Below are 22,091 nucleotides of genomic sequence, written 5' to 3'. Positions count from 1 at the left end.
TTAGGTTCCCACTTGGTTCTTTGGACTCTGTGGGGGGGGGGGGTACACACGTGTGGGGTGTGCGTGTGTGCAGTCTATTGCCTTTGCTTACGAAGCAGCTCCCTGGGGAAAAGACAATTAACTACACTACATGGAATATTAATTGCATCTATGAAACGCCTCCAACCTCCAGCAACACGAGCCATGACCGCCGCGATCACTGCAGCTCAGGACGGCTGGGCCGTGGGTGCCCCCTCTCCCCAAGGCGCTGGAGGCTCCGGCTGGACCAATACGAGCATCTCCCGGACCAGAAAGCCCTGCCGAGGGGCGGAAAGGTCTCCGGGCCCGGCTCTCTGGAGCGGCGTCCGAATCCCGACAGGCACCTCCGACCATGAATCCGGGCTAGCAAGTAACAGGCCTGAGCCCTGAAGCCCCTGGTTACTCAACACTCCTCGACTTCTGCTTTCTCCGTGGCATGCAAACACGCTTGCTGCACAGGGTGGAGACATCGCTGCTCTCTTTTTTGCAACCTGGGGCTGGCCCCATCTCCCCTCCCTGGCGCGATGTCCTCAGCCGTGAGGACTTTCCTGAGTTTCCTCACTGACCAGGAAATGGCTTTGAGCAAGAGGCAGCCCGGAAGCAGGGTGGGGAAAGAGCCCTGGATGCTGCTGACCTCGGAGATACAAGGCAGCAAAGAGGGCTACCGGAGCGGCTCCTGTGCCCTCTGCAGAGATGGAGGACGCCGAGTAAAGGCTCAAACCTGGGGACATAAGACCAGGAGGTTTATTCCATCCTTGGGCAATGATCGCCTGCTCCACAGGCGTCATCTCATCCAAGTCTCATCAGGGCATCTGCTATTCCTAACCCACCCCAGTCACCTGTCTGGTTCTGCCCCGGGTGCTCCTTCAAACACAGGTGCAAACAGGGCTGGCAGAGGTCCCGGCTAGTCCAACCCCCTGGTCCAGGCAGGATCACTACACCACCACCCGCCTCGGCCTCCTAAGGTGGAGATTTGCCTATCCACCTAACCCTGAGACACAAAGTCACGCCTACTAATTCACACTGAAGATGCCCTAGGCCCCTTGACCTCTTCTACCCCAGAAAGCAATTCAACCCCCTCCAGCTGCCTCAAGACATTTAATCCCTCTTCTCTGCAAAGATGCATGCAGGGTTTGCCCCGTGGCGAGCCCGGTCACCCACCTGGGTGAGTCCCGGCAGAGGCAAGACTTCAAGGGAGGTACCGTGACATCGAGTGAGACCCGGGAGAGCAAAGCCCTTCGCCATGTAGACGCTTCTAATCCATCTCTGGACTCTCTCCTCTGCAGGGAAATGGGTCCGATTATTTTAAAACTGAGGTGAAGGGGGGGTTTTTTGGTGATAGCTTTTATTTGGTCAACTGTAGAGTTGGGAGAGATGTTTGACAAGTTTTCGGTTATGACCGTCCTCTGCTCGGTGATTAGGCGCGTGAAGCCGAGAGGAAGCACGTGGCACGTTAGCTAATTAACTTTTGTTGCACTGGGGAAAACCTTGCTGTTGCTTTGCACATCCATCTTCTGGATTTTTTTTACATTTATCCTGCGTGCTTACAGGTCTTCCACAGCAGTGCTGGGTGCTGGCTGCAGCCCAGGCTGGGGATGGGGACTGGGCTGTGCCAGTGCTCCCACCGGCACTTAAACCCAGAGGTTTCTGGCGAGAGGGTCTTGCCCCTCTGCTCAGGGTAAGATGCTGCTGCACTGGGGGCTGGAAGGGATTTTACCCCTCGGTCAAATTCGTACAGACTTGGCGGGGTTCGCCTTCCTCCCTGGATCTCTAGAGTGCACTTTAACAGCCCTTGCAAAAGCAGGACATGGCCAGCCTTCACCCCGCTGCTTACCTGGGGCATGTTCGGGAGCTCTTGGTGCCTTTGTGCAATGGGCCTTGTAGCTGTGTGCCGGCGTTGAGGGTGCAGCTTTAGGAACAGGATAGACAAGGACGTGTCCGGGCTGGTTTGGATAGGGATGATCCTGCCCTGAGCAGGACTTGGACTGGATGTGAGCTTCGGAGGGCCCTAACCGGTCTAGGATTCGACAACGAGCGGCCTGCGGTCCAGCCCAACCATTCCCACGCCGGTCAACTATTTCATTGTTTTGCCCTTGAATTTTCCATGCTCTGTCCTGTGCCCTGAAGGCAATGTGTTTCCTCACATTTCATCCAGGTCCCTCCATCCCGTTCACAGCTACATTGAAGCCACCTCTGTTTGATAGCCAAAGGGCATTAGGCTCCTCTCACCTGGGCACAGACTCTGGGCAGAAAGCAGGGAAAAAAATGAGTGCCTCACAGCACCCTCTCAGCACAGGTACTTCCCTACGTCGATCTGTACATTTGGCATGGCCCTGGGGCCCATCCTGCATTTGCTGCAATGGGAGTTTGGCCCCAGGGGATGGACCCAGCCCTAGAGATGAACCACGGCTGGATGGGGCAAGGGGCTGTTTCAGTCTCTCTTGATAGACTCAGTCTCATGCTTCAGGACAGCAGCTGCTCGCTGCAGGGGACAGGAAGGAGCGTCCCATTCGGCCACCCACCTCTGCACCCTCCCGGCTTGGCCTCTTATGGGCTGGGTCACTCTGAAGCATCAGAGCTTGGTTTAGTAGCTGAGGCTGAATTCAGGACTGGCCCCTGGTCTAGAGTCTCTTCCCTGTACCCAGATGGCAGAGGCAGGCGATAGGAAAGGCAGCTCCACACCCACCCCTGGCCTGGGCTTGGCCGGAGGGGAAGAGGTGCACGCTGCCTGCCCTGGTTGCCCACGGCCAGGATGCCTGTCTGGGCCGTGTTGCCCCTGCTGCCCCTGAGCCCATGTTTTCATCCGCCCCTGCCCCAGCCCCTGCCAGGAGGGAGCTCCCAGCTCCCGCTCCTCAATCGGGGAGATAAGCGTCCCAGACCCTGATGGATGCAGCAGGGTGCTGACAAACTTGGGGCTGCATGATGAGCCGGAGGCTTTTCTGGAGGCGCTTGAGCAGTGATGGATGTAGTGGGCCTGTGGGAAGAACAGCAGAGGGGCTCGTCCTCATGTTGCCCCAGGCTCCTGCTCCTTTACTGCAGCTTTTGGAGGGTGGCAGATGGGTAGAGCGGCCGGCACTAGAGCTGGCAGCAGTGCAATCAGATTGCGGCCACGCGATGAAACTGGAAACCCAAGAGGACAAATGGCTGGGGGGGGTCGTGGCGCTGGGCCCAATCTCGGGAGAGCCGGTGTGATTCCTGGCTCTGCCACCGACTCTCCTGTGTGACCTTGGGCAAGTCACTTAATCCTCCAACCCACCTTAAGCAGGTGGCTGCAGCGTGTCAGCAGGCTCTGGACCTTTGGGCTGGTAAGTTGCTGCCGGACCTAACTGGGGAGGCCCAGGTGCCTCTCGGGCCCTGGAAGCTGAGGCCGCATGCACTTCTGACACCCTGAAATAGCCCACCGTGCACGGCGCACGTCACAGAAGAGGGCTCCAGGCAGCAGTTCTGAGCAGAGCAATTTGACCCCAACTCTCGGCCTCGGGGAAGTGGTGCAACACCTTAAGGATTTGTGGTACCGATGGTTGAAACTGGAGACGAACTCGGCTGAGTGAGGACGACAAGCCTGTCCCCAGCATCCAGGAGGGACACACAGCTCTAACTCGAACCACCCGTCCCACCTGACCTCAGGATGGCTGGGTCAGACCACACGTCCGTTGTGCCCCGCGTCCTGTGCCGCACGGGGCAGAGGGCGGAGGCTGGGAGGGAGAAAGCCTCTGCAGCTGCTGCAGCCAAACAGCTGGACGCTGTCCGCTCACGAACCAGGCGGGTGGACGTCTCGGGCTGGCAGGGAGCATTGCCACTGGGGCCCAGCAGCTGTGCTGCGGGTTGGAGAGGGAAGGACTTGGCTAATCGAACACAGGTGAAGACACGCTGGGTTCGAGAGGTTCTTGACCTGCCGACATCCCGGATTTGGCAGCAAGAGAGGTGAAGAGGGGGCTGGAAAGACTCGGTCCTGCTGACTGGAAAGCAAGATAGTTTATCAAAGCGCAGTCGAGGACAGACAACGGGGCTCTGTAGCCTGAGGTTCGATTTGCATCAAAATAGGCGCAGGATAGTAGTGTGCACCCACGGCAAGAAGCCAGGGGTCTGGAGCACGGGGATGCTTCGGGGTCCTTAGTGCAGCCCTGCACGCGTCTGTCTGCAGGGCCGGTGCACACCACGATCCCACACCTGTTTTGATGCAAGTGTCTAATTTCAGGGTGTCAGAAGTGCATGCGGCCTCAGCTTCCAGGGCCCGAGAGGCACCTGGGCCTCCCCAGTTAGGTCCGGCAGCAACTTATCAGCCCACAGGTCCACAGCACGCTGACACGCTGCAGCCACCTGCTTAAGGTGGGTTGGAGGATTAAGTGACTTGCCCAAGGTCACGCGGGAGAGTCTGTGGCAGAGCCAGGCATCACACCCGAGATTGGGCCCAGTGCCACGACCCCCCAGTCATTTGTCCTCTTGGGTTTCCAGTTTCATCGCGTGGCCGCAATCTGATTGCACTGCTGCCAGCTCTAATGCCGGCCGCTCTACCCATCTGCCACCCTCCAAAAGCTGCAGTAAAGGAGCAGGAGCCTGGGGCAACATGAGGACGAGCCCCTCTGCTGTTCTTCCCACAGGCCCACTACATCCATCACCCCGGGACCTCGGACTGACGTGGGTGTGGGGCGGCAGCGTGGGTGGCTCTCTGGCAATGGGATCCAAGTGGATGGCCCTGGCTCTCACGGCGGGCTTTGACCTGGTACCACCCAGGGGGTGGCTCACACAGCCTGACTTGCAGGTCCGTGCTTTGCTGCCTGATAGCCGCAGGCACCCATGCACCTGTGATTAGACACTAGCAGGGACCCTGGGCAACTGCTGTCCCCCTTCACCCGGCAGCCAGGACCCATGGAGGAGGAGTGTGTCAGGAGCATGACCCTCCTCCCGTGCCATGGGGAAAGGACCATGTCCAAACTAGCAGGGAGCCGGGAGGCAGCCAGTGGTCGGGGCCATCAGCAACTTTGGGAGACCAAGACAGATGGATTCAGGGCCAGATAACAGCCCCTGCCCCCAAGACACACTTCCCTTCGCCCTCTCTGCTGCTGGCAGCCGACCTCCCTCAGACTTCAGGGTAGTGATGCAGACGGGCTGTGCCCCCAGCCCGGGGGGGAAGTCAGGCCCCAGAGTCCCAGCCTCCGGTCCCGTTCCTTGCCATTTGCTTCCACCTGCTGGCTCCTGCCTTTACAGCAGCACAAGGTCTTTTCAGACATTGCCCATTTCTGGTTCTCTTCCCCGCTTTGCTTTGTGGAGCTTGCTTTCCCCTCGCGTAGCTCTCGCGGGGCTCTTCTCCGCACACCGGCTCCACGGAAGCTGAGAAGTGCATGGGATGAGGTCGGACCACCTTGGCAATAGCATCATTCCCCCACCAGACGTGGAGGTGCATGTGGGCACGCCGAATTTCAGAGTAAGGGGACACAAACCGCCTTCGCCTGCCATGGGAGCACCTCTTGCTTGCTTTCCCCTCGCGTAGCTCTCGCGGGGCTCTTCTCCGCACACCGGCTCCACGGAAGCTGAGAAGTGCATGGGATGAGGTCGGACCACCTTGGCAATAGCATCATTCCCCCACCAGACGTGGAGGTGCATGTGGGCACGCCGAATTTCAGAGTAAGGGGACACAAACCGCCTTCGCCTGCCATGGGAGCACCTCTTCTGGAGGATTCATAGATTCATAGATGTAGGGTTGGATGGGACCTTGTAGACCTTCTAGTCCGACCCCCTGCTGTGGGCAGGAGAGAAAACTGGGCTCAAATGACCCCAGCCAGGTAATTGTCTAGCCTCCTCTTAAAGCCCCCCAGGGTAGGAGCCAGCACCACTTCTCTTGGAAGTTGGTTCCAGATTCTAGGTGCCCTGACAGTGAAGTAGCACCTCCTGATGTCTAATCTGAATCTACCTTCTGCCAGCTTGTGACCGTTATTTCTAGTTACTCCTGGTAGTGCTCGGGGGAACAGGGACTCCCCCAATGCCTGCTGGTCCCCTCTGACTAGTTTGTAAACTGCCACTAGATCCCCACTGAGCCTTCTCTTGTGGAGTCTGAACAGGTTCAGGTCCCTTAGCCTCTCCTCGTAGGGCCTGCCCTGCTGCCCCCTGAAGATGTGGAATCACTGACAGTGTTTGAAAGGAATCTTCAGAATCTCTGAATTATGCCACCACAATGGGAGATACATTCACAACAGTCCATGTGCTGCACTAATGATTAGGCAAACATACTGATATGAATTATTAGGCAAACATACTAATATGAACCATTTTAGTGTGTATGCGTGTGGCCCTTAAAATAGGTACTTGCTTTCCCAGTGGGAAAAAAAGCACCAGGCTTAGAGTTATGCCACCGTGCTTTCGAGAAGGGAGTTTCCCCAAGCTATAGGTATACAGCTGGTTCCTACTGCCCAAGTGCAGCACCCTGCACTTGTCAGCATTGAAACCCATCCTATTTTCATTTGCCCACCCCTGTAACCTGTCCAGGTCCTGCTGTAATCTGTCCTTCCGTTCAAGCATGCCCACCTCACCCCAAATCTTGGTGTCATCTGCAAATTTAAACAGGCTGCTCTTCACCCCCTCGTCCAAGTCGCTGATGAAGATGTTAAACAGCGCAGGCCCGAGGACCGAGCCCTGGGGGACCCCACTGCCCACATCCCTCCAGGTCGAATAAGACCCATCCACCACCACTCTCTGAGTACGACCCCTCAGCCAATTTGCAATCCATCTGACCATGTAGGCATCAATGCCACAGTCACCTAGCTTTTTGATGAGAATGGGGTGAGAGACAGTGTCAAAGGCCTTCCTGAAGTCCAGAAAGACTACGTCCACTGTGACACCTGCGTCCAGTGATTTTGTGACCTGATTGTAGAAGGCAATCAGGTTGGTCTGACAGGACCTGCCCCTAATGAACCCGTGTTGGTTGCCTAAGCCTGGAGCATCATCCCCGCTGCTGGCCCATCACAGATGTGCTCCTTGATAATCTTCTTAAAGAGCTTCCCCGGGATTGAAGTAAGACTAATGGGCCTATAGTTGCCCGGGTCCTCCCTCTCCCCTTTTTTAAAGACGGGGACCACGTTGGCCCTCTTCCAGTCGTCCGGCACCTGGCCAGAGCACCACGAGTGCTCATAAAGCCGTGCCAGGGTCCCTGTGATAACCTCTGCTAATTCCCTCAACACCCTGGGGTGGAGATCGTCAGGACCTGCTGATCTGAATACGGCCAGCCCCTCCAGAAGTTCCCTAACTCGGTCCTTCCTGACCCTAGGCTTGGCGGAGTTTCTCCCGAGTCCGTCCTGAATCTTGGTAGGAGATGATGCCCTCCTGGTGGTGACGAACCAGGGCTGGTCTCCAAGGGTCTCCATCTGTGTGTCTAGCAAGTAGACCCATTGCAGGAGCATCCAGTCCCTTTCCAAATGACAGGACCAGGATCAGCACAGGGAGCCTGCTCTTTACCGCTCAGGCCAGGGGAAAGGCCCCAGTGTGTGCCCTGGGGAAAGGCTTTCTTGTGTGTGCCAGAAGTGGGGGGGTCCCTGGCTCAGGCCATGGTGATACCTGGGGTCAGTCTTCTCTTCGGTGGCCTCGAAGTCCATCCTGGCTATTGCATGCACCGTGGTGGCACCTCAAGGCTCCAACCCAAGGTCGTGGCCCTCTTGCAGTAGGCTCCAAACACACACCAAGATTCATAGATTCATAGACATTCGGGCTGGAAGGGACCTTGGGAGATCATTGAGGGGCAGGAAGTCAACTGGGGTCACAGGATCCCAGCAAGATAAATGTCCAAATGTCTCTTAAAGGAGTCCAGAGTAGGTGCTTGCACCACCTCTGGGGAGTCTGTTCCAGGTCTTGGGGGCTCGGACAGTAAAGAAGTTTTTCCTTATGTCCAGCCTGAAACGATCTTGCAGGAGTCTGTGACTGTTTGACTTTGTCATCCCCTGGGGTGCTCTGGTGAACAGACGTTCCCCCAGATCCTGATGCACACCCCGATGTACTTATAGGCAGCCATCTGATCCCCCCTGAGCCTGCGCTTTTCCAGGCTGAAGAGTCCCATGGCTTGCAGCCTCTCTTCATAAGGTCTGTTTTCCTGACCTCTGATCATGCGCGTGGCTCTCCTCTGCACCCTCTCTAGCTTCTCCACATCCTTTTTGAATTATGGAGCCCAAAACTGAATCCAGTACTCCAGCTGCAGCCTCACTAAGGCCGAGTACAAGGGGAGCATGACGTCCCGGGATTTGCTTGAGAGACATCTACGGATGCAAGCAAGGGTTTTGCTCACTTTAACAGCTGCAATATCAAATTGGTGGCTCATATTCATCTTGTGGTCAATCATGACCCCCAAGTCCCTTTTGGCCATGGTGCTAGCAAGCGTAGCACTGTCGAACCTATAAGTATGCTGTGGGTTTTTCTTCCCAAGGTGGAGCACCTTGCATTTTTCAGTGTTGAACGCCATCAGATTCTCATCCGCCCATTTGCTGAGCCTGTCACGGTCAGCCTGGATCGCCCTCCTGTCCTCGGGTGTGGACGCTTTACCCCAAAGTTTGGTGTTGTCAGTGAACTTGGCCAGTCTGCTTCCGACTCCAATGTCCACATCATTAATGAAGATGTTGAGCAGTATGGGTCCAAGGACAGAGCCTTGGGGGACCCCACTGGTCACAGGGCACCAAGACGATTGACTTCCGTCAGCCACCACCCTCTGGGTCCGACCACGGAGCCAATTCCCCAGCCAGCAGATCGTAGTGAGGCCGAGGCTGCGGTTAGACAGTTTTTCTATAAGAGGATCATGGTATACCAGATCGAAAGCTTTTTAAAATCAAGATATATGACGTCAATCTCTTCTCCCTTGTCCAGGTGATAGGTCACCTGGTCGCAGAAGGAGATGAGATTGGTCAGGCAAGACCTACCCGCACCAAACCCGTGCTGGCTGTCCCTCAGGATGTTGCCATCAATCAGTTTATCAAGAATGGCCTCTTTGATCATTTTTTCCAAGACCTTGCCCAGAATAGAGGTCAGGCTGATTGGCCTGTAGTTTGCCAGATCCACTTTCCTCCCTTTCTTGAAGATAGGCACCAGATTGGCCTTCTTCCAGTCTTTGGGCACTTCACCAGAGCACCAGGAGCTCTTGAAGACCCGTGCCAGGGGCTGGGCTATGATGCTCGCCAGCTCCTTGAGTACCCTGGGCTGTAACCCGTCAGGGCCGGCTGACTTGAAGATGTCCAGCCTCTCGAGGTGCTCCTTCACGAGGTCCGCATTGATGCGGGATAACAATTCTCCCTCGCCCTGGCCATCCTGTACTGTACTGAGCAGGACCGTCCCTTGGGGCTGGTGAAAAAATGATGCAAAGTACCCATTTAGCAAGTTGGCTTTTTCCTGGGCATTGGTTGTCAATTGTCCCATCTGCCATCTGGTTCCGCAGGGGTCCGATGTTGCCCTTGCTTTTCCTCCGGCTCCTCACATATCTAAAAAAGGACTTTTTATTTTCCTTGATAGGTGTAGCTAGCTGGAGTTCAGTTGCAGCCTTGGCTTTCCTGGTTCGCTCCCTGCAGGTCTGGACCAGTGCAGAGTATTCCTCCTTGGAGGTGCATGCCGTCCTCCATCCTTTGTAGGCCTTTCTTTCTAGCCTTAGGAGGTCCGCTAGTTCCCTGCAGAGCCAAGGGGGCTGCTGTGCCCTTTTGCTGCCTTTCCTCCAAGACGGGATAGACTTTGCTTGTGCATCCAGGATCGCTCCCTTGAGGAGCAACCACTCGTCCTGGACTCCCCTCTCCTTGGGGTCGTGGTCCCTTAGGACCTCACTGACAAGCCTCCTGAGCTTGTCAAAGTCGGCTTTCCTGAAGTCGAGGACTTCTGTACTGCTGACTGACTTGCCAGCTTTGCGGCGGATGGTGAAGGTGATCAGCTCGTGATTGCTATCACCTAACTTCCCTTCGATCATTAGGTCGCAGATTAAGTCATCCCCCGTTGCCAGTACCAGGTCGAGCAGCACTTTGCCTCTCATCGGTCCATAGACTTCTTGTGTCAGATACAGCTCAGCCATGCACATGAGGAAGCTTTGCGACTGCTCGGATTTGGCCGAGCACTCTTCCCACGAGATGTCCGGGTAGTTGAAGTCTCCCATGACAGTCATGCACCACGAGCCAAGTCCCTGGCAAACTCCTGGTCGAGCTCTTGATCCTGGTTAGGAGGTCTGTAATAGACTCCTACCAGCTAGTTTACCGACCCCTCCTCACTCTTCCCCTGGGTCCCTGCTTGCACAGCTCCAACCCTGGGTGGGGAATCAGCTTCTCCTGGGATGATCCAGGCCCCGTGGCGAGCCCCCTGCCCGAGTCGTGCCTGCAGGTCCGCTCGCCCCATCTCAGAAAGGCTGAACGAGGATGCTCGGGGTAGGGGTGGCAGGCTGGGAGCCCCGGGACTCTTCCACCTGGAGCAGAGACCGTGGTGGGGGGCTATGCGGAGCCGGCTTTGAGCGAGCGCTGCCCCCCAGCAAGGTGTGGGGAGCATGGGCCAAAACAGGCCAGGTATCTGGGTGCCAAGAGGTCCCTCCATAGCACAGCACAAAATCCCAGGTAGTGGGAAAGGGCAGATCCATCGCAAAGGCTGAGGGGCTCTGCCCCAGCAAAGAGACGGTCCACAGGGCTGCAGGTGGGAACGACCCGCAGGGCTGGGGCAAGCACTGGAAAGTCACCGTGCAAATGCCTGACCATCTGCTGGGTGACAACCAGAGGTGACCTCAGGCCGATACACAGGGCACGTCCTGCTCATTTTGGGGAAAGAGGAAGGAAACAAGGCTCAGGGGTGGATAAAACGCAGCGGTGTGGCCAGCTGCCCACGCCAGCAGCAGTGAGGGGACGATGGGGCGTCCCTGGCTGGTGCTGCTGCTGGCTCTGGCCCTGCTGGAGGCGGCCCTGGCTGGGCACATCCTGCGGGAGCTGCTGGACAAGGAGAGGGGAGCTGCCCAGGATGGGGACCAGGCTGGGGACAGCCTGCGGGAGCGACTGGCTAAGGAGAAAGCAGCTGCCGAGGAGGTGGGTCAGGTGGCCTGCGGGGTCCGTGCCTCGTGCCTCCCCTGCGGGCTCCCCAGAGAGAGGGCGGGCGGTGGGGACCAGGGTGCAGCAAGGATCGCAGCCTGCATTGGGGTCCAGCAGGAGAGTGCACGTGGCCCCATCCCTGCTGCAGGATGGTCCCCCTTTCCTTCCCCTGCACCGAGCATCCCTCAGCTCCCGGGGAGGTGATTCCCACCCAGGCAGGGCAGCGCCAGGCTCCCCCAGCCTGGCCCTCGCTGTGCCCGAGGTCTCCGAGCCTCTGAGCTCTGCACCAAGACACAGACTAGCTTGAGGCACCTCATCCCTGCCCCAGCCCTGCAGGGCCTATGCAACCTGCACCGAAAAGATGTCCCTGCCAGCTAGAGCACATCCATCCTCGGGGACAGACATGCAGGGATGAGGATGAGGGAGGGCAGAGGCTGCTGGGTATCCGCAGGGTCCTGTGCCCCCCTCGGTGGGGCTCTGATACAGCCCAGACCTTGTCTGTGCAGCTTTCACCTTCCCGTCACACAAGCCTGGCTGGTAACATCCTGCCCCCACCCCTCGAAGATTGCAGGGCCGGGGTCTCCAGGGATGACGGCTCCGATGCAGCTCAGCTGGGCCTGGCACAGACCCTGATGCCATAGGGGTGCCCCCATGATCCCACCCCACCCCGGCTTCACCTCCTTGCAAGAGAGCTCCCAACCTGCCCAAAGTCTTCTCTGGCTTCTGCATCATCCCAAGCCACCGGCTTCGCATCTGAGAGATGGATCTGGGGAGGAGCAAAGCATGTGAGAGCTGAGGGGTAATCACCCTTGCAGCAGACGGACGTTGCTGCCGGGATCCCCCTGCTTTCCCCTTGGCGGGTTCGGAGGCTCTTGGTGCCTTCCAGCAATGGGCTTGTCATTGTATGGCAGGGTTGATTTGTCGTGTTATCAAGAGGTGAGGCAAGGACTCACGTGGGATGGTTTGGATGGGAATGCTCCTGACTCCAGCAGCAGATCGGACCTAGCCCACCTGATCTATGCCCCTCTGACTGTTGCAAGCAGTGGAATTAAAGCCCAGGAGACACTGGGTGAAGTCCTTCCACTGCGGGAGACGCGGCTGCTACACGCTTTTCAGGGGCACCCCAGGCCAGAAGGATGTCCTGCAGGGGACGGCGGAGCCGCAGTCATGGTAGATCTCCCGCTGCAGGAGCTTCTGCAGAAAAAGGAGCTGGAGCTGGAGCTGGAGCTGGAGCTGGAGCGCAGGTGCGTTGGCTCCATCGCTGCTGACCCGGGCACGATTCCCATCGTGGCACAGTGGCGCTGCCCCGGGGCAATGCCACCACTTTGCTGCACCATGCATCCACTCCCTGCCTGTCGGGGAAGGACATAAACTGCTCCGTGCATCACAGCTCCGGCTTCCCGTGTATTTTTTGCCTCCGCCACATGCAGGGCTCCACTGCAGGGCATGGGGGAGGGAAGCCCTTATGCTGCTGGCACTGGGTGGCTCGGGGCTCCTCACCCACAGGTCTGCCCACGGGCGGTGGAGGGGTCTTGGCATTGCCCAGCCCGGCTCTCTCGAGGCTCTCAAGCAGCTGTGACCTGGCTTTCAGAGCCCGGAGAGGACACAGGCTGATCATCCTCGGGGCTGGCCGTAAATAGCTGCAGTACATGCAGATCAGGGCAGAGCCTGGGCAAATGCCAGGGCTTTTCCCAGCTCCCTGGTCAGGTGCTTGGGCAGAGCTCACTAGAAGCAGCTGCCTCCTGGCCCCTGTCGTGGCCACAACTCCTGGCATCACAGGCCCAGGGCAAGTCTGCCATCCCCGTCCCTGCCCTCCAAGAGCAGACTCGTGTCGCCAGGCTCCTGCCGGCCCAGGCTTGGGCCTGATGGAGTAGGGAGAGCAGGGGAGAGACAAGGGATGAATTTGGGGGCTGGTTCCCCGGCATGAGGGGCAGGGGGAGACCCCACACTGCTCTTCTCCCAGCAGCTGCAATGTTCCCACTTGGAGGGGCAGGGGTTTGCAGGAGCAGCTCAGAGCGGGGCGGCTGTCTGCGGGGATGAAGCCGTGTCCCCAGGTCCAGGTCCCCAGACCCTGGGTCCAGCGCTGGGATCTCCGGGGCGGTTCTGACTCTAGCAGCATTTGCAGTTGCGGAGAGCACCCAAAAATACCTCCCCTTGGACACCGCAGTGGGTTTATGGGTTGCTCCTGTCGCTGCAAATTAGCATCACGGGGAAGGCAAGCCTGGCACAGCTCCGGCACTTGCTCCATAAACTCAGGCTGAAGGTGCCCATGCCCCAATGCTGGGAGACGCAGAAGCCATCCCATTTGGCTAGAGCTCCTTGACCCTTTGCATAACAGGCTGGGAGACCACCACTGACCACTGACCAGGCCCCGGTCACACTTAGGCTCCCTGGAGGAGATGCCCCTCAGACCCTCGTGGTGCAAAACGAGTCCTCAGCTGAGCTCGTGCCAGTGACTGGTGGTCTCTAATGTATGGGTGGTCCCGAGGCCGATGAGCCAGTGTGAGAGAGGATTAGGTACAAATCATGGCCTAGCTCCGCACGCCTTCCCCAAACACCACACACCGCAAGCACTCTGGCTCGGCCAAGGCTGGTGGTCATCTTGAAACCGAAGCTGTGGTCCCAGGTTTCTGCGCCATGATGCAATGGGCTTGGGAAATCTCCGGAGGGTCTGTCAAGGGGCTGCACGTGAGCTCATGCCTTTGCAATTTCCTTGGGGGATGGAGCAGGTTGCTCAACTGCCCACAGAAGTTCCCCTTTCCAGTCCCTTAATGGTTGGAAACCTCCTGACATCTAGCTTAAATTTATTCATGGCCAAATTATAGCCCTGTGTTGTTGCACTGAGCCACTCCTTTAGCCTGCATAGCTCCCCTGCATCAGCAGTGCTTCAGGTGTATTTATGCACAACGTTCATATTTCTTCTTGGCCTCCCAGACAAGTCAAGCTCTTTTAGTCTGCACTCTTGCAACAGGCTTTCCGTCTGGCTGGTCATCCTTCCAGGCCCTCTTGCTCAGGTCTCCAGTCCCAGCCAGGCCAGCTGCACGGTGTGCCCCACCAGCCTGGCTTCTGGTGTGACAGGGAAAGCACAGAGGAAGACCCTGAGGTTGGCCAGACAGTCCTTAGCCCTTATTGGCCCTGTCTACACGTGCATTTATGCCAGTTTAAATTTACTACACAGTAAATTACTGCACAGTAAGTGGGAATAGGCAGGTGTCCACATGTGCAGGCGTTAAAGCACATTAACACTGCACGTGGACTGACTTGGAACTCAACTTAATCCCACGTCAGTCCTCACACACAGCGTTAATGTGCAGTAATGCATCCACATGTGCGTTCCTGCACGGTGACGAATCGGAGGTAAATTGCAGGTATTGCACGATGCAGGTATCAAACTGCATGACGCAGGTATTGCATCAAATTGCACCAAACTGCATCAAATTGCATGATGCAGATATCAAATGTATGCTCATGTCGGTGTAAGTCACTGTGTTTACTGCACAGTCTAGGCATGCATGTGTAAATGCATGCCCATGCTGCGCAGTTACTGCGCAGTAAATGCGCACGTGGAGACGTGCCCACTGAGAAGGAACAAAAAGAAGGCAACCAAGTGAAAGAGGCCTTCAGAGGCCATTTCACAGCATCTAGTCGCTGCCAGGGAGAAGGGGAAACTGCAGGAACTTTTATTGCTTCAGCAGCCAGGGCAGCTGAACACGGCGTTGCCAAACTTCCTGCTTGTAGCCGACAAACTCCTGAGTCTGGGCTTTAAAACTTGCAAGGATCAGCTTGAAAAAAATCACAAGAGGACACACCTGTGAGACTTTGCCCTGGCTGTCGATGTTTTCAGGGGAGCCGCCCAGCCCCCATAGTGCACGTGCTTGGTCTGCTCTACTGAACCTCGGCACCACCCAAAGTCAATGGGGCCAGGGCATTCAGGGCGGCCCTGCCCTGCACAACGAAGACTGTGCCCAGGTGTCTTAGTTGCCTCTCTCCCTGGGGAGGCTTCCTCCTTTTTCTGGCTGACACGGCTTAATGAAGGAAATGTAGGGGATAAAAGGAGTGAGGCTTACTGGTAGGAGACGTTGAGGTTCCTGAGGCTGGGGGCATGACTTGAGACTTGGGCAGCCAGGCATCTGAGCACAGAGTCGGGACAGGGTTGCAGTGGGGTCTGGAGATGATGGTCAAGCAAAGTCCAGATGCGGAAGACACGGCCAGGAACAGGCCAGAGTCAGGAGGCACCGATCTCACCAAGGTCAGGAGCACAGAGTTGCCATCAGAGAAGCCAGCCAAGGGGCAGAAACTAGTCATGGAAACCATCAGCATTGGAACAAGGACCAGATCAAGGCACAATGCTGAATCAGGACTATCTACAAGCTCACTAGGAGACTCGCTGTGTGCACAGCTCAGCCCAGCTGCAGGGCTGAGACCTCATCCCAGCACAAGGATGTCCTCATAGATGGGACCGGATACAGCAGTTCCTATGTGCAGGCTGGGTTTTGAAGGATGTCCATGATGGACGTCTCAGAACGATGCCCCGGTAGGAGGACAAGAAAGTTGAACGCCTGCCAGTTCTGCTTTAAGGCGTCCGCCCCAACTCTAACACTGGGCTTCATCTGCACAGTGCAAGGCCATGCCCTGCCACGACCAGCAGTGCCCAAACCTGGACGTTGGGCAAGTGTAGCACAACTGTTGGGCACGTGAGCCCAAGTGTACTGCCACACTCAAGTGGCCATACTGCTTCCAGGGTGGGTGCTGGCTTACTTGCTGAATTGCAAAGGAGGAAGAAGCCCACCATAGCTAGCAAGGTTGCACTGGTCCCTGGAAAACAGAGACCTGATGGGGTCCAAAGAGGTTTGTCCATGAGGAAGTTCTACAGCAAACAGGAGCAGGGATGGAAACGCATGACCTCCGTGACACAATCAGGTCTCTCCCTGCTGTGTTTCTTTCACCAACTTCGCCCAGGTGGTTAGATGTTACATCCCGTCTTCAGCACAAACATTGCTTTTCCCCCATCTTGACTCAGCTAAGGCCACCACTGACGGTTGCTGAATTCAGCCGGCAGCTGAATCCAGAAAATTTCAGGTGCTCTTTGTGAACGACAAGGTTCTTTGGGTGAATCTGATATCTTTTATTAGACCAACTTAAATAGTTGGAAAACAATTTTTAAGCAAGCTTTTGGGTTCAAAAACCCTTCATCAGCCTAAGGAAGTGTCAGCAGCTGGTGTGTGCTCTTCCTGGAGGGAATAAAAAGTAAAAAAGGCAGCGGCTGGGCTGGTGTGCATACGAGACAGGCGGACAGTGAACATGTAGATTGAGGAGTCAATGGGTGAGAGACAGGCTGGGTGCGGGGGAGAAGGGGGATGAATAGTGGAGAAGTACCTGGGGAGTCAGATGTCAGGCAGGTTATAATGTGTCATAAATCCAATGTCTATGTTTAGTCCATGATTTTTAGTGTCCGGGAGGTTGATGAAATGGAGTTCATAGCTCGTCTCTGGGAAGTGTTTTGTAGGTTTCCTTTGAGGATCAGGACTGAGAGATTGGAGAGAGAGTGGTTTTCTTGGGAGAAATGTGCCCCCACCGGTACTTGGGTATTCTTGTCTTTAATGGATGTCCGGTGTGCATTCATCCTGGTGCGCAGTTGTTGTTTGGTCTCCTACGTATTTTCCATCGGGGCATCTGGTGCATGGGATGAGGTATATCACATTTCCGGAGGTGCAGGTGTAAGATCCCTCGAGGGAGGGGTGATATGTCATAACCAGCAGTGTGCGATTTGTGGGGGGTTTTCTTCTGTACTGCAGCAGTTCTTCACGTGGTATCCCGGTGGCTCTTTCAAACGTGAGATCTACCTCTCTGGAGGAGTGTCCTTGCTGGGTGAAAGCCTTTTTAAGACTGGTGAGGTGGCGATCCCGGGTGTTCTCTTCAGTACAGATGCGGTGGTATCTGAGGGCTTGGCTGTGTATCACAGCTTTTTTGGAGTGTTTCGGGTGATTGCTGGTTCTGTGCAGATATGTCTGTTGGTCTGTGGGTTTCTTGTATACTGTGGTCTGTATTTTACCCTTCTGGATACTGATCATCGTGTCTAAAAAGGAGATGTTGGTGCTGGAGTATTCAAGAGGAAGTCGGATGGAGGGATGGTGACTGCTGAATTTCTGATGGAACTCAATCTGAGACTGCAGGTTTTCAGCCCAAATGATGATGTCATCGATGTATCTTAAGTATAGCAAGGGTTTGATGGTGCCGTTCTTGAGGAAGTCGTCTTCCAGGTGGCTCATAAAAAGGTTGGCATACTGTGGGGCCATTTTGGTGCCCGTAGCTGTGCCCATCGTCTGGAGGAAGTGTTGGTTATTAAAAGGGAAATTGTTGTGTGTGAGGATGAAGTGTATAAGGTCAGTAATATGTAGTCTTAATGGTTTAGGACGACTATGGCTCCTCCTCCGCCTTGTGAACGAGGCTTTCTCCTCAAAGAGGGATAACCTGCAGTGACTGCTAGACAGCAAGGTTGACATGGGGTTGTGGGTCAGGGGTTGGGAAGACCCCTTGGTTGGCATGGGAAGTAAAATCTGCCTTCCAAATAAGACATAGTCTTTGCAATCCAATGCAAAGTGACGCCAGGGAGGAGGCACACGGGCAATGTCTGGACCTTTCAGCTTGGGGCCTGGATGCTCCAGGTGTCTAGGAAAACTTTGACCACAGTCCAGTCCTTTCAAACACTTGAGCAGACCCAAACCCAGTGACACGTCTAGGAGTTTGGATGAAGGCTCTATGTTGCTGCCTCGAGAGAAGTAGGGGATGGAGGAAAGTGGGGAGAGTTTAAGGTCATATTTTAAACTTGGTCGTACCCAAAAAAGGCCACATGGGAGAAGGGCAAGTTCTTGAATTAAACTTGAAGCAAAAAGCAACAAAAGGAGCATTGTGTCACAACACAGCTTGCATAGGACAGAAATACAGTTTGTGACCCCCCCCCAGAAAGGCCAGCAACCCAGCAACATAAACGGTCAAGTTCAAAGAAACTTTCCAGTATTAATGTTGTCCCCTTCTTGTGCTCAGTATAGGGAGATCAAACCAGAGAACCGGGCCAGATTAATACTGCTTATGAAACACTGGATCAAGCCCACTAGCAAATGCTCTTTACCATTAACAGGTTTATACACAGCACATTTCACTAGGGCCTGTGAACAGCACGGTCTCCTGCTACTGTAGGTGGAACATCTTCACAGAGTTTTTCCTTTTCTGCTATTGGCCACGTCAAATATCTAATCCACCCGCACAGCTTATTATGCAGTTAGGTATTGGATCATGAATGTAGTCAAATGCAGGTACAGATTAGCCCTTACCGAAAACCTCAGACGACTACCTTGGGCAAGAAGGACGAGATGCCATAGTCTCCCTCTCACTGGGCTTCTGCAATGTGGGCTTGTCAGGAGGCATCGGCAGTTGTGAGCATTTCATTTAACAGCCAATTTGTGTTGGTGCACTAGCACCCTCCGGCAATGGTGAGCAAAGGTATAGCCACACAGGGTCTATAGAAGAATTTCTCCTTTACCTTTTTAAATCTGTCTAAACAGATCATAGAAACATAGAAAACGAGGTTGGAAAGGACCTCAGGAGGCCCCATTTAGTCCAACTACCTGCTCCAAGCAGGAAAAATCCCTTGCTGCAAGCCAGTAAAGCCCAGGTTGCATGTAACTCAGCAGCAACCTGTGGGATACAGGCTCAGGGCTTTAAAAGGCATTCAGGTGCCCGAGTTCATGCATTGGTGATTAGTGAAGAAATCCTGAGCACGTTCACATGGGGACTGTACAGATGTTCCCGGGCTCTGGGTCCACTCGGTTACTGTTTGTGTAGGGCAAGCAAGGAGGAAAGTGATCCCCTAAGAGCAGCTGGGACAGGTGGAGGAAGTTGCTCTAATTAAACACTGAAGCCGACATCTCCACCGCTGCCCAGTGAGCTTGGAGTTTGCGGTCTGGAAGGAAGGAAGGAAGGAAGGATGTTGGAGACCCATGCCATCTATCTGTTGCACATGTGCCTCCTGCAGCAGGTAGTGGTGAACCTAAGGCTGTACGGGCCCACCTCCTTGGTGAGGCCACATTCTTCGCTCCCAGTCTTCGTGCAGCTCCGAATCCTAATAACCGGACCGGTTCCTGATGAAAGAGAGAAAGAAATGAGCAGCTAGCGCTGAGACAGGACTCCCCTCGTCCTCCCTGCCATGTGAGCCTGATGCGCTGCCCGAGCCCCGCGGCTCCGGGGACCCCAGAGATACGAGCACTGCCGCAGTCACGGCATTTCCGTTGCAGGGTTGAACTCGGACGTGCCGCTCGCCAACGAGGTGGCAGCCCAATGCAAGGCTCGCCTGTCCACGTCCGCCACCCACTCCCGCATGGGGGAAAGGAAGAGGCAAGGGCATTTCGAAAAGCCCAACCTTACTGCGTATCACTCTGAGGACTTGGCAATACTGTCCAGGGCCTGCCAGGCAGAAATCGCCGCCGTCGGTGCATTCTCTGTAAGGGGATGTTTGTAGGCACATACGACACACAAGAGCTTCCCCTGCAAAGAACGGAGATGCAAATGGCCAGCAGGTCCTTGACACGAGGGACACAAACCCACAGGGAAGGGAGAGAAAACAAGCCAGAGGTGGGGAGAAAAGGCAGACAAGACTTGAAGGGAGACAAAGAGAGGAATGAAAAGCAAGAAGTCATGTCCCAGCAGCTTTGCTGTTGCACCTGCATGGGAAGAGGCTGAGAAGTTATTTCTCCTTCGGTGCCCAGTCACCAGTGCTTTATATAAATGCCTACACAGACTCCAGGCCAGACTTGCACCTGGTGTCAGCCAGCACAGAAATAAAAGGAATATAGGTGGGGAAGAGGAAAGGCCGAGTCCTGATAACTAAAGAGCACATCAGAGAGCTTTGAACGAGCTTGAATGAACTCAAGACAGCAGGGCTTGATGGCAGTCACCACGGGGTACTGGAGGCATGGTCAGAGGGGAGCGCTAAGCCCTTAGCAAAAATATTTCCAAAGTTGTGGGAGCCAAGTAGGGCTCCGGACAACTGGAGAAGGGCCAGCGTTAACAAAATTGATCTCCTCCCTTGACCACGTAACGGCTGGGGCTGTGCAGTGAATGCAGCGGGCATAGCGCACCGCTGACCTGCTTGTGTGCAAATTGGAGAAATGAGGGCTGGATCGAAATCCCTACCAGAGTGGGAGATAATTAACTCAATAACCATAAGCAACGGATCATTATTAATGTTTCAACATATATGGGTGCTAGACTTCCTGAGCTGACATGAAACTGGGAAGGACTGGGAATGCACTGGAGGGCAGGGGCAGGGTTGAAAAGGATCTGGATAGACTGGAAAGCTGGGCTAGTCCTGGGAAGGTGAACAATGGCAGCACAATTTTTGAGTGTCCCCTGGCACATTCATTGACTTTTGCACTGAGCTGGACTCCTGCTCCAGTGCCAGGACATCAGGCTTCAGCGCCGCGTGTCAATGGAGAGACACGTGGCCACGGTGGTCTGGAAGCTGGCGAACCCTGACAGCCGCGTGTGGCCAACCAGCTTGGCATAGGGTGGACAATGGAGGGACAACTGTCCCTCTGCCAAAGCCTAGTTGCGGTGGTCACTTCCATGCATGGTATGAGGTGGGGGAGATGTGCACGCACAGCTACCATAGCTCCCCAGCTCCTCCCGCAACCCACAGCCCATGCCTCAGTTTCCCCTGTGGCAAGCGGCCCAACAGTGCAGGTGGTTCTGCAGCGCAGGACTTGACAAATCAGAAAAATGGTCATTAATCAAATGAACTTCAAAAAGGACAACTGCAAAGTCCTGCACTTGGAAAAGAACAACTGCACATGCAAATGCAGACAGGGGAAGGCCTGGCCGGGCAGCAAAACTGCAGAAATGGAGCTGGGGACGGCAGGGCACTGCGAGCTAAATAGAAGTTGGCATGTTCTTGTGGGGGGGAAAAGGCCGAACAAGAAATGGAGGTGTATTGCAGGAGCATCATTTGCAAGTCACAACAAGATACCGGTATTCCTCCTCTCTCTTTAGGAGAGGTTGTGGCCTCCCCAGGAGAACTGCGTCCACTTTGGGGCATGACACATCAAGAAAAATGAGGACAAATTGGAAAGAGTCCAGAGAAGAACACGAAAAATTACTAGAGATCGAGAAATCATGGCATGCAACAAAAAGCACTGGGATTATTTAGTCTGGGGAAGAGAAGACTGAAGAGGGGTTGGGAGGAACCAAGTTAAGTCTTCGAATACATGGAGACAGACCATTTTCTGAGACTGCGGGAGGCAGGACAAGAAGTGACTATTTTAAACAGCAATGGGAGAAATGCAGATTGGAGATCAGGAAGAGCCTCCTCACTTTAAGCACTGGAAAAAATACCCTGAAAGGTCGTGATATCTCTGTCATTGGAAGCTTTTGAGAGCAGGTTTAAAAAACACGTGGCTGAGGATGGTTTAATCAGGGATGATCCTGCTTTGAGCAGGGGCTGGACTAAGTGACCTCCTGAGCATCCTTCCCATCCTATCTTTCTGCGACTCTTTGGGAGAGACCCATTAAGTCTTAATGAAGTAAGGGAATCTACCCTACCCCTTGCCATCTCTTCGGTGTCTGGGTTTTGGTGCTTGCATTGGCTATTAGTTTCTCTCTCCCTGTGCCCACCAGCCCTCATTTCCAGGACTCACCGGTCATGAAGAACAGTGCAAGCAACCCAGCAGAGAAGACCTTCCTCATGACGCGTTTCTCTCTCCTATGCCGCACAACGGCCAGTTCCAGTCATGCAGAACAAGCCCGGAGCTGGACATCCAGCAAAATGCAATGATTGAAGACCTAGTCAGAGGAACCATCTGGTATACCCGGCAGTGCCCCAAATCAGGAGCCGATCCCAGGCCAGTTGCAGAAGAACATACCTTCCTCTATTTATAGAGAGAAAATGCTCTGGGGGAGGTTACTCATTTAATACAAGATGATAACCCCAGCACATGTTGCAGGAACATTTCCTTCTCTCAACACCTGCCTACTTGTCTCTGGAAGGACCAGGGGGCATGGATGCTA

At 55.1% G+C, this 22,091-nt stretch overlaps 1 protein-coding gene across 1 annotated transcript; it reads right to left on the bottom strand.

Annotated features, from left to right (window-relative positions):
* Nucleotides 1-19,019: 19,019 nt before the first annotated feature.
* Nucleotides 19,020-21,789, bottom strand: CUNH9orf57 (chromosome unknown C9orf57 homolog). Its single transcript, XM_025193661.1, has 3 exons — nt 21,722-21,789; nt 19,455-19,574; nt 19,020-19,171 (listed from the first exon to the last, which is right to left on the bottom strand). The coding sequence occupies exons 1-3, from the start codon at nt 21,768-21,770 to the stop codon at nt 19,038-19,040; spliced, it is 303 nt and encodes a 100-aa protein (XP_025049446.1). The 5' UTR covers nt 21,771-21,789; the 3' UTR covers nt 19,020-19,037.
* Nucleotides 21,790-22,091: the final 302 nt, after the last annotated feature.

This window comes from Alligator sinensis, unplaced genomic scaffold (assembly GCF_000455745.1).
Source record: "Alligator sinensis unplaced genomic scaffold, ASM45574v1 scaffold1675_1, whole genome shotgun sequence".
NCBI classification, from domain to species: domain Eukaryota; kingdom Metazoa; phylum Chordata; order Crocodylia; family Alligatoridae; genus Alligator; species Alligator sinensis.
Note: the sequence above shows the minus strand (reverse complement) of the source record. Positions and strands in the feature narration are given on the sequence as shown.

Bases quoted from the DNA above. Each gene is read 5' to 3' on its own strand.
- CUNH9orf57 (XM_025193661.1), bottom strand. From the start codon at position 21,770: ATGAGGAAGGTCTTCTCTGCTGGGTTGCTTGCACTGTTCTTCATGACC. The intron at 19,575-21,721 runs GTGAGTCCTGGA...CGTTCTTTGCAG, and splicing joins TGCACTGTTCTTCATGACCG to GGGAAGCTCTTGTGTGTCGT. The intron at 19,172-19,454 runs GTAAGGTTGGGC...CTCTTTCATCAG, and splicing joins AGTCCTCAGAGTGATACGCA to GAACCGGTCCGGTTATTAGG.